The sequence below is a fragment of the Fragaria vesca genome, linkage group LG7, assembly GCF_000184155.1.
Source record: "Fragaria vesca subsp. vesca linkage group LG7, FraVesHawaii_1.0, whole genome shotgun sequence".
In the NCBI taxonomy this organism is placed as follows: Eukaryota; Viridiplantae; Streptophyta; class Magnoliopsida; order Rosales; family Rosaceae; genus Fragaria; species Fragaria vesca.
Window position 1 is genome coordinate 23,391,751 of NC_020497.1, and position 12,141 is coordinate 23,403,891.

General features: G+C 38.2%; 4 protein-coding genes across 4 annotated transcripts; 3 read left to right on the forward strand and 1 right to left on the reverse strand.

The window, feature by feature from the left end:
• The first annotated feature begins 280 nt into the window (after positions 1–280).
• Positions 281–1,723, forward strand: LOC101293827 (40S ribosomal protein S20-2-like). The gene is made up of 4 exons (XM_004308122.1): positions 281–351; positions 459–599; positions 995–1,108; positions 1,394–1,723. The coding sequence occupies exons 2-4, from the start codon at positions 488–490 to the stop codon at positions 1,534–1,536; spliced, it is 369 nt and encodes a 122-aa protein (XP_004308170.1). The 5' UTR covers positions 281–351; positions 459–487; the 3' UTR covers positions 1,537–1,723.
• A 1,645-nt stretch (positions 1,724–3,368) lies between these two features.
• LOC101312981 (F-box/kelch-repeat protein At3g06240-like) lies at positions 3,369–4,511 on the forward strand. The gene has a single exon (XM_004309224.1). The coding sequence runs from the start codon at positions 3,369–3,371 to the stop codon at positions 4,509–4,511; it is 1,143 nt and encodes a 380-aa protein (XP_004309272.1).
• A 1,333-nt stretch (positions 4,512–5,844) lies between these two features.
• LOC101313267 (putative FBD-associated F-box protein At5g56430-like) lies at positions 5,845–7,912 on the reverse strand. The gene is made up of 5 exons (XM_004309225.1): positions 7,907–7,912; positions 7,691–7,750; positions 6,512–6,682; positions 6,227–6,358; positions 5,845–6,132 (listed from the first exon to the last, which is right to left on the reverse strand). Exons 1-5 carry the CDS (start codon positions 7,910–7,912, stop codon positions 5,845–5,847), a joined length of 657 nt encoding a protein of 218 aa, XP_004309273.1.
• Positions 7,913–8,103: 191 nt separating this feature from the next.
• On the forward strand, positions 8,104–9,252 carry LOC101313565 (F-box/kelch-repeat protein At3g06240-like). The gene has a single exon (XM_004309226.1). It carries the CDS (start codon positions 8,104–8,106, stop codon positions 9,250–9,252), a length of 1,149 nt encoding a protein of 382 aa, XP_004309274.1.
• Positions 9,253–12,141: the final 2,889 nt, after the last annotated feature.

Here is a 12,141-nt window from a genome sequence, read left to right on the forward strand (position 1 = left end):
CATCAAAACTGATAATCAAATTTATAAACAATTTATAGCTCAAATTTATTTTTACAATTAAAACAATCAATGGATTAATCTAAAAGACAAATCTATATATGAAGTTGCACATTTCATCGCATGTGTATCCCAAGCAACAAAAATAAACAGTAAGCCTAGGTCCATTCGTTGAACCGATCTAAAAATAGAACTCCGACCCGACCCGCCCAGAACACGTGGCAAAGATGGTTTGCCAAACCCTAATGGCCCGTAATATATAGTCCTCCGCAACACTTCGCTTCTCTTTCCATCGCTTAAAAGAGGTTGAAGCCGCTGCTCCTTTAGCTCCCTCTATTCTCCGCCGTCACCTAGGTCAGTCTCTCTCTGTCTCTCAGTTCAGATTAGGTTCAGCTTAGTAATGCTTAGTCCCATTTCTGATAGATTGGGTTTTGTTAATTGGGTTTGTGAATTTGATGCAGAGTAAAAAAAGAGAGGAAGGTTGAACACCATGGCGTACGCAGCGATGAAGCCAACCAAGCCAGGTCTTGAGGAGCCACAGGAGCAGATCCACAAGATCAGGATCACCCTCTCTTCCAAGAACGTCAAGAACTTGGAAAAAGGTCCTTACTTTACCTGCTTCCTCTGTTCAATTTCTGATTATTTCATTGAAATTTGGTATATATTGAGTTTACCATGTTAAATTTTTGTGATATTTGTTAAAGAAAGTTGTCTACTATGTTGGGTAAAAGACCCACTTCGTGGTTTTATGGAATAATGCACTTGAGTTTTGTAAAGTACATATTGGAATAGACATGTCTAGGGTTGCAATAACTTTTGTGTTCATGTCAATCAATGTGATGGTTTTAATGAGCTAGCTCGTTTTCCTGAATTTGGTTTGGTTCAAGTCACGGTTTCTGCAAATATCGAAGCATTAGTTGTGTTTGGTTATGAATTGTTGTTTCGTTCGAGGACTATTGTTTAGCCTGTTGTTCTGATATGTGTTTTGTTCTGATAGTTTGTGCTGATTTGGTTCGCGGTGCTAAGGATAAGGGGCTCAGGGTGAAGGGTCCAGTGAGAATGCCTACCAAGGTTCTGCACATTACCACCAGGAAGTCTCCCTGTGGAGAAGGTATGTTTCTGTGTCAATTGAGCTTTAGTGTGGATCAATAAGTGGTTTACTGCATCCTTGTTAGTGTTGAAATGAATTAGATGTATATCATTTCGTTGTTCTTAGGTTCTTCATTTAAAGAGGAAACAAGTCTGAAGCTTTCTAGTTTTTGTTAAGTTGAAGTGTCTGTAATCTGTGTCTGGGTATGGTGTCTCTGCAATTGCTTTACGTTCTTGAATAGTCATTGAGTATGTTGTTGTACACTTGCCTTTTGTTTTGCTTTAACAATTGCTTTGTGATTTGCAGGTACTAACACATGGGACAGATTTGAGTTGCGTGTGCACAAGCGTGTTATTGACCTGTTCAGCTCACCTGATGTTGTGAAGCAGATCACCTCCATTACTATTGAACCTGGTGTCGAAGTGGAGGTCACAATTGCTGATCAATAAACAGTTCACTTTAAGATTCCGTCTAGCTTTCCTAGTTAATTGGAAATGTTCTATCCATGCTGTTGTTCTTTTTCCATTTTGAAGTTGAAGACTTGGTAGTGTTTGCAATTTTCCTGGGATGATGGTTTTGATATGAGCATGTACTTCAATGCATATTTTTAATATTTAATAGAAGTACTATTATTGCAAAATGCTTCAGTTTATCTCTTGTCTTTGTCCTCTGTTTATAAGAATCTATAATAAGACCATTTTGTTAATGAGATGAATAGATGACTTGATCTTGAGCTTAGATTTCTTTAGCTCTATGTCGAAAAAGCTGTGATGTTGTACTGCCTTTGATGATACCGTTTTGTTCTTTCTGCTTGAAAATTCAGTGTTAAGCTGCTAGCTGTACTCGGCTTCCAAGTTGTTTTCATGATTTTGAAATCTCATTGTTCACACCAAGTACCAAACCCTCCCTATAAGTTGTGATGCAGTAAAATTTCATATATAGCATATGAGCTTTCGCTTTTGGCAAATTCTATGATATAGTGCCCCTCATTTTAGGTATGTCCCTCACGACTGCTTTGATAAGTTATCAAATTGTAAACATTATCTATCAAGAAGTTTAAATTTTCAAATGGAATCATCTTAACACTCCAAAGCCCAGACTGTTGCTCGTAATAGTTCTGGCCAACAGTCAAATGAGAACCATTACAATTCAGCAAAAACAACAAAAGATGATGATTTCAATCCGCCAAGATAACAGAAGACCTTTAACCCCTTGCATATGTCAGTACTCAGAAGTTTCTTGTATTCCTTTGTATACAGAGAAGAGTGAGAAGACCTCCTTGCTCAGTGTGAATGCTCATTGTATTCAAAACTTCACCAATCTCTAACAAAAAGCCTATCCCGTTGTCCCTTGAATCCTTCTATGGAGACAGTCTGGAGGTGAGACACCAAACAAGCAGGAAGCTACTGTGGATTGAATAGCTCCCGTCCTAACTCGTCTTCTCTGCGACGCCATTCATTGTCCTGCAAATTATTTAAAAGAGTGGATGAATAATAAGAATTGTTAGTAGCTGCATGCTGGTATCAACAAGTGAAAAAAAAAACATGCACATATCTTACCTCAGGTTTTAAGACCACCAGATGTTTCAGATTAGGACATCTCCAGTAATCGAAATCATGCAGAACCAGCACCAATCGACTCAGATTAACAAACTCAGGCGAGTAGGAAGCCTACATGAAAGACAAAGAACGATCAAGCAGAATTCTTCATCGAGAAATTGAACTGCCAAAGGCAGTAGAAGGTATCCAGTTACAAGCATGAAATGTGTCTGGTAAAAAAATAAAGGAAAACAAAACTAACATTAAAAATCCACAGCACTACATTTAGTGATCCACTCCTCAACAGCTTCAAACAGTGTGAAGTATGAAAAAGATTAGCAACTTACATTGAGATCTTGGAGACTAAGAGATAGATATTCAACATTGGAAATTTTGCAAAGAGAGCAGTAGCGCCATCATCAAGGTCATCATCGTAATCAATACACTAATGGTCAAGATGAACTTTGTTTTCATTTTCAAATGAGAGAAGACGATATGAAACCGAAAGTTAAACTGGTTTTACCGAGAATGTAGAGGAAAATAATTGATTTTGATGCTTGAACCTAATTCCTGATGACACTAGTATTTCCACACACCAGAAATAACTAGGAATCCTTTTCTTACTTGGATAGTTTGATGTCTTTCCTTATTTCGCTGGGAAATGCTACACATGGGGGCCTATATATACAAGTTCATCAACCCTCCATCTGTATTCTTAAGCATTCTATCTGCAGACAAAGAAGATGGAAGATCGTCCTATAAAAAAGAAGAGGACAGAAGTCCACGGAAGCCAAAACGTCGAGCTTCCACCCGAGATTATAGATGCGATTCTTTTAAGGTTACCAGTGAAGCCCTTGTGCCGCTTCAAGCTTGTATCCAAGTCATGGCAATCCCTAATCTCCCATCCTGATTTCGTCGCAAACCATTCTAAAGCCGCCGTTGAGAATAAGGACAGACGGCGCCTCTTTATCAATAATTTATTGTACTCGTCATTTCTGCTATACTCTTTGAATCTCGACCAGTTTCTCAATGAGAATGATCATACCGTTGATGTTGATTTAGTAGCAGCACCCACTGAGCTTGATTTTTGGGCTCCCTCTGTCCATTGTTCCTGCTATGGCTTGTTCTTGTCGACAGAGTTTGCCAGCGACAACTGTTACTGTTTGATCAACCCTGTAACCAAGGAATCAAAGAAGCTGCCAAAGCCACCAATATGGAGACTACCACTGAATCCCTTCTTTCTTTGTATATATGCACTTGGATTTGATTACTCCACTAACGAATACAAGGTGATTAACGGGCAGGAATATGATGATGGACTTGTGTTTAGTGTCTATACATTGCAGACCGGCTCTTGGCGAAAGATTGACGACTTATTTCCCTACAAAGTTTTCGGTTGTTTGGATGGGATCATGGTGCATGGTCATGTTCATTGGTTGGCGAGGAAGGTTGCAGATGGATCATCGGTGATTATATCTTTCCTTTTAGCAGAGGAGACGGTTAGAGAAATTGCACTACCACCCAATGCTCCTAATGATTCTATTAACCTAGGGGCATTCAGAGATTGGCTATGTGTAACATCAACATCATATATAGCAATATTTAATGAGTTTTGGGTTATGAAGAAATATGGAGTGAGCGAGTCGTGGACTAAAATGAGGGTCTCTAAACCATATAAGGATTTATCACATTCCGGTTTCTGGACAGAAACCCATGATCTTATGGTGTTTGATGAAAAATTATTACTTATGTACAATTTTAATGATGACAACTTTTGGACTTTATCAATCGGCGAAGTTGAGACTATTAGTAGTATAGGTAGCTATGTGGAGACCCCTGGCTACCTTAACTCATTGATCAAGAACAACAAGTTTCAAGGAAGATGACAATGACATTATCGAGTATTAGTTCTTTTCTGTCTATCATGTCAAGATGAGGTGTGGTCTGCACCTCATATTTGGTTCCCCCCGCGCCCGGTGTAGTTCTTTTCTTCTTAATATATTTCCTCGATCTTTGAGGTTTAACCAAGAAAACAAAAACAAAAACATTATCGAGTATTAGTTCTTTATTTTAGCATAACTTGTGCAATTGCTATGCAAGGAGGCTATTATATGAACTTTTAACCATTCATTTTGATCTCAATCAGAACTAGCAACAGCCAAAGGGAGAATGATGTGTTGCTCATTTATATAGCACATTCATGTTCTCATAAAACCACTGCAGCGCAGGTCATGATATTTTTAGTAAATACAACTTATTTGTAAGAGGATTTGTGCATGATATGTTGGAGATAACTAACCTACAACCAATGCCCAATCCTATCCATAAAGAGCATAGCAGAGTGAATGAACAATCTTTAAAGGCCCTTCTGATCTTAAATACAAGTTCTTTCTCTTATATGTAATTATGTACTCTGCGTAACCAAAAATTGGGTATGAGGACGTTTGCCGGTAATTACTTCGTCTCTATTGTACATCAAAGCTCTGAAGCATTTGTTTTACCGAAAAACAACGTTCTGTACATCTTGTCATATTCTGCAGGGTGGCTGTCCAAAAGGATCTGATGTTAAACAGATGGGTGTGGAGAGTAATTTGGCTGATAAACCTGAGGGGGCTGCTAACCGGATAGATTGGGAGAATAGGAGAGTTGGTTGCAACATATTTCCAGACACCAGAAACAGGAAATCCTTTTCGTAGTTGGATTGTTGGATATGTATTGAGGAAACAATGAACATGCTGCTAAGGTTCCTGCTTCCCCAGAATAACAATGCTCCTCAAAAATTAAGTGAACAAAACAATCAACATGAACTAAATTCTTCCAGAGGAAACATGACCAAACAATTTAATCTAAAAAATCACCCCAGTATGGAGTTTAATAAGAGCAGATACTATATATATAGATAAGCCGGCATCCAAAAACAAGAAGAAAAAAAATTGAGCTGGAATATTACAAAAACTGCTTTGAAACAAGCAATTTAGCATCACCAGAGTACTCTTACAAAAACTGGGAACGTCATAACAAAAATAACTGTAGAAACATCTTGGGAATCAAAAGATCAGAAGGGAATAATTCAAAACAGTAAAAACTTTTCATTAAACACTCCAAAGCAATGAAGCACATGATTGTTCCGGCCACAACAGTCGAAGGTTTAAAAGAAATAAATAACTTGAAACAGAACCATAACACAAGACCTTGAACCCCTTACAGATGATGATGATTTCAATCCGCGAAGATAACACGAGACTTTGAACTCCCAACATATTCCAGAAGTTTCCTGAGTAAGTCCTCCTTCATAGACAGAAGAACCTCACTCACAGTGTGGATACTCATTGTATTCAAAACTACACCATTCTTTAATAAAAACTGGGCTACGTCCATCTCATCCTGTTGTCCCTTGAAGCCTTTTATGGAGATGGTCTGGAGGTGAGACACCAAACAAGCAGGACACTCAAGTGGATTGAAAAACTCCCATTCTAGCCCGTCATCTGTGCTACGCCATTTATTGTCCTGCAAATCATTTAGTAGTGGATGAATACGAATTGTTAGTAACTTCATACTGGTATCAAGTATCAACAAGTAAAAATACATGTATACCTCTTACCTTAAGTTCTAAGATCAGATGTTTAAGATTAGGACATCTCCTGAGACATTCAATAAGAAACTCCCAGTAATTGAAACCATGCAGAACCAGCACCAATCGACTCAGTTTGACAAACTCAGGCAAGCAGGAAGCCTACATGAACGACAAGTTACAAGGATGAAATGTGTTTTGTCAAAAAATATAGGAAAACAAAAATAACATTAAAAATCCACAGCACTACATTTAGTGATCCACTCCTCAACAGCTTCAAACAGTGTGAAAGTATGAAAAAGATTAGCAACTTACAGTGTGACCCTTGAGACTAAGAGACAGATCTTCAACATTGGAAATTTGTGCAAACAGAGCAGTAGCGCGATCAGCATCAAAATCATCATTATCATTATGGAGTGTAAGTTTAACTTTGATTGGAGATCTTCCATTCTCGAAGTGATATGTATTTGGAACAGAAGAGTTTGTCTAAGAGACCAAAGTTTTCCAGCTTTGGGGCATTAATGGAAAAGGCGTTGGAATCACAAAAGCTGCAATCCATTCTTAATGTCTTCAGTTAAAGGATAAGGAAATGAAAGATCTCATACCTGGGCTCTGAAGTTAATGGGTCGAAGAACCAGGGAAGAGCGAACTCTCTTCGTCCACAAAGAAAAACGGCAACTTTGCAACGTTCGAGGGTTTCCAATTTCCAGCCATCATCATATACAGCAGTGTGGGTTTTTTATTTGGGAATTGGGCCTTGTTCGGGCTCAGCTGCTCGGGTTTTTTATTTGGGCCTTGCTCGGGCTCAGCTGTTCCGCTTTTTTCTTTGGTTTTTTATTTGAGCCTGAAATACTATAAGACTACTGATCTTTCTATTATTTAAATTTTCAACCTCAAACTTGTAATAAGATTTTCAATTCTAGTTATTGCAAGTAACCAAAAAAACAAAATCTAGTTATTGTAAACTACAAAAGTTTCGGATAACAATTGGATAGTAAAGGCAATTGGTCCAAGATCTCTAACATCAAGATATATAGAACAAACCACCACAAGTGGTCGAGTTGGTAAGAGCATAGGTGTGGAACTCTCATACCCATGTTCGAATCACAGCTGACGCTAATTGGAGTTAAATTCCAATTTATTCTTGGTGGCTAGGGGGATGAGGCGTTCTGACATGATCCCTCGGCACAGGTTAGTCTATGAGCCTGAAAAGTCTTTAAGGATACTGTCATAATTTATACTATAAAAAAAAAATTAAAAGATACATAGAACGTATATGAAAAAATTAGTGCTACATATTCTCAGAGAATAGGACCCAGCTAGCTAGTTGCACATGCCATGTTACTCTCTCCTTTAATTCCGATAAACCGGATAGCTAATGAAGACACACCACTGAAAGTTCAAAACCAAAATTGCATAGCCGATCCTTCTAGCATATGTTGCAAAGTTGATTTCGCACTTGCTCATAGTTTTGCAGGAATGCACACATCCAACCTGACAGGGTCTCTTGCACGGCTGGATCGGAATCGAAATCTTAGGTGAAGCAATGGTTATCTGCACACAAAGGACTAATGGTTAAGATGAACTTTGTTTTCATTTTCAAATGAGAGAAGGCGATATAAACCGAAAGTTAAACTGGTTTTACCAAGCACCGAGAATCAGAGTTTTACCGAGAATGAAGTGAAAAATAATTGATTTTGATGCTTGAACCTGCATGTGTTCCTAATTCCTGATGCCACTAGTATTTCCACACACCAGAAATAACTAGGAATCCTTTTCTTACTTGGATAACCCTAAACCTCTTTCCTTATTTCTCTGGGAAATGTTACACACGGGGGCTCATATATACAAGTTCATCAACCCTCCATCTGTATTCTTAAGCATTATTCTATCTGCAGACAAAGAAGATGGAAGATCGTCCTATAAAGAAGAAGAAGACAGAAGTCCACGGTGGCCAAAACGTCGAGCTTCCACCCGAGATTATAGATGCGATCCTTTTAAGGTTACCAGTTAAGCCCTTGTGTCGCTTCAAGCTTGTATCCAAGTCATGGCAGTCCCTAATCTCCCATCCTGATTTCGTCGCAAACCATTCCAAAGCCGCCGTTGAGAATAAGGACAGACGGCGCCTGTTTATCAATATTTTATCGTACTCATCGCCATTTCGGCTATACTCTTTAAATTTCGACCAGTTTCACGGTGATGGTAATTTAGTAGCAGCATCCACTGAGCTTGATTTCTGGGCTCCCTCTGTCCATTGTTCCTGCTATGGCTTGTTCTTGACGACACAGTTTGCTAAAGACAACTGTTACTGTTTGATCAACCCTGTAACCAAGGAATCAAAGAAACTGCCAAAGCCACCAATATGGACACTACCACTGGATCCCTCTTTTCCTTGGGTATATGCACTTGGATTTGATCACTCCACCAATGAATACAAGGTGATTCACGGGCAGGAATATGATGATGGACTTGTGTTTAGTGTCTATACATTGCAGACTGGCTCTTGGCGAAAGATTGACGACTTATTTCCCTACAAAAGTTACGGTTGTTTGGATGGGATCATGGTGAATGGTCATGTTCATTGGTTGGCGAGGAAGGTTACAGATGGATCATTGGTGATTATATCTTTCCTTTTACCAGAGGAGAAGGTTAGAGAAATTGCACTACCGCCCAATGCTTCTAATGATTGTATTCAACTAGGGGCATTCAGAGATTGGTTATGTGTAACATCAACCTTATATATAGCAATATTTAATGAGTTTTGGGTTATGAAAAAGTATGGAATGAGCAAGTCTTGGACTAAAATGAGGGTCTCCAAACCATACAAAGACTTATCACATTCCGGTTTCTGGACAGAAACTCATGATCTTATGGTTTTTGATAAAGAATTATTAGTTATGTACAATTTTAATGATGATAAATTTTGGACTTTATCCATTGGCGAAGTTCAGACTATCCGTAGTATAGGTAGCTATGTGGAGACCTTGGCTACCTTAACTCATCGATCAAGAACAACAAGTTCCAAGGAAGATGACAGTGACATTATCGAGTATTAGTTCTTTTCTGTCTATCATGTCAAGATGAGGTGTGTTTTGCACCTCATATTTCGTTCTCTTTATTTTAGCATAACTCGTGCAATTGCTATGCAAGGAGGCTCTTATTCATTTTGATCTCAATCAGAACGAGCAACAGCCAAAGGGAGAATGATATGTTGCTCATTTATATAGCACATACATGTTTTCATAAAATCACTGCAGCACAGGTTATGATAATTTTAGTAAAACAACTTATTTGTAAGAGGATGTGTGCCTGATATGTTGGAGATAACTAACCTACAACCAATGCCCAATCCTATCCATAAAGAGCATAGCAGAGTGAATGAACAACCTTTAAAGGCCCTTCTGATCTTACATAGCATAATTATATGTAATTCTGTACTCTCCGTAACCAAAAATTGGGTATGAGGACGTTTGCCGATAATTATTTCGTCTCTATTGTACATCAAAGCTCTGAAGCATTTGTTTTACCGAAAAACAACGTTCTGTACATCTTGTCATATTCTGCAGGATGGCTGTCCAAAAGGATCTGATGTTAAACAGATGGGTGTTGAGAGTAATTTGGTTGATAAACCTTAGGGGGCTGCTAACCGGATAGATTAGGAGAACAGGAGATTTGGTCTGTTGCAACATATTTCCAGACACCAGAAATAGGCATCCTTTTCTTACTTGGATAGTTGGATATTTATTTCCAGGGCAGGATCACTTGGTCTGATGCTCAATGCTTTCGTTTTAGGAGCAATGTCACATTCACACTGAATGAAAACGGAACGACCAACAATGAACTTGTTTAAGTTTATTCGACAAGCTATGAACATAAATGCATAACACTTTTAGATTTCTAGCTTCTATTTTCTAGTTGCTAGCGCAGTAACTGTAATCATGATACACACTAGTAGCTAAAACAGTCATAATGATCTATGCTAATAATATTGTAGGTTCATGTGATGGGGTTCTTTAGTAAAAGCTATATTATTGCACTATCTGAGCTAATCTAGAACTCGTTTGCTAAACTCCTTGCCATATTAGCAATTCAGTCTGTAGTGCTGCTGTTTGTTAAATTCATTATCTATGTCCATAAGGGAGATGAATCAAGCTGTTTTTTATATGTATACATTTTCTGGCAACTCTAGTATCTAAAACAGTAATATAACCGCCTAGAGATTTGGATGATTTAAGTCATTATAAAAGCATCGAAGTTCTTATAACACACTTACCAGCCTCATGACCAAGTCTAAAAAAGACTACTGTACGTAAGGGAATTTAGGTCACTTCGGATGTTGTTGTTATATGGCTTCATCAGGCCATACACGAAGCACAAGCTCATTTGAGCCTTGTATTAATCAGTTCCAATTTTTCGCTTGTACAGGTTACCCGGGACATGTCTCAACTCATCACTGATCTCTGCTCTTGGGTGTTCAAAGCAAAAAAAATCAGGTCACTAAATTGTTTAGATCCTTACTGTTGGAATATTAAAGAACTGATACTAAAGAGTAAAGAATACGAAACGTTTCCACATACCGCTTAGTATGGAGGGCCTATCCTGCTTTCATCAGGAAAGCCCCATCTCATCTATCATTATCAACAGGGAGCTGCTGCAGCAAATATAGGGTTGAGACTGTCGATTGGCACAGTTTTGCCATCTATATAAGCTAGAAATGTTTTACCGCCCTTGTTCTGGCCCTTATATTGGGCGACAACTACATCTTCACTCTGCAGTGGCCTCATTGATCTTAGAACCTTTACCTGAGTTCAGACCAAACCCATCAATCACATATATTACCATCCACTCATGGTGAGAGCAATAAGGGCATTTTCAGAAAGAATTAGTAAAGTTCTTTAGACCACATTTTTAAACTTAAGAACATTATATAAAAACCTATTCCTTCCTGATGTCCTCACTCCTCAGCATCCAAGCTGACCGGTCTTTCCATTGCAAAAGGTGCTAGTATCTGCAGAAGATGATTTTGCATTATGTCCTGCATGATTCCATACTTATCAAAATATACAGAAACATAGGAACAAAACAGTCAAATGACTGAGAGTGGTTACCTAGACCACAGAGGATTCAGAGCCATGACCAAATGGCTTCTCAACAATGACAGTAGTCCACCCATTTTTTGGAAGAAGCTCCAAGGCTAGCACATCTCACCATGTCCAAAAAAAGTTGTTTGGAGGTATTGATAACTAAAACGGCTTATTTGACTTTTTGCCAGCCTGAAAAAAAAGAAACTTCAGTGATATTAGATAACTTATCAAGATTATCTACCTTTTATTTACTTTTATATGTATCAATATAATTTAAAGTGCACCAAAGAAAAATTTAACCAGAAGACAGTTCTTCTTCTTCATGGCACATACTAGAAGTCTAGAACACCTTTATATATTTTCACATCAGTATCTTAGCCAATTTCATCAACCTTGCAGACTTGACTAGCTTTGACAGTTTAGTTGAAAATTAAAAGTTTAGTATATGTTGACCTTCGGGTTACACATTCCCTGATCATACTTATGAAACATGTTAAGGAAATTGGACATGATGTCGACACTCTTAGGAAAAATTGTAGAGACAGTAAGGTTGCTATTCATACATGGTACTCCAGGATAAAACGTTAATATCACTTTCCATTGTACTTTAACAACGGTTCAAGTTAGTGCATCCAGATACTTATAATGCTTTGCTGCTGCAGCCAGGATTTGTTGCCATGCCCCTGGACAGTTTAACCGACTTGCTTCTACTGGTGAATTTTCTAAAGCATTACTGATAAAAGTTCTGCTCAAACAAAAGTAGCTGATACGGAACACAAGGAAAAAAAAAAAAAAAAAAATAACTGTAGTGAGCACATTACCTCCTCTCTTTCAGCTAGATGTCCAATTCTGCCAGATTCT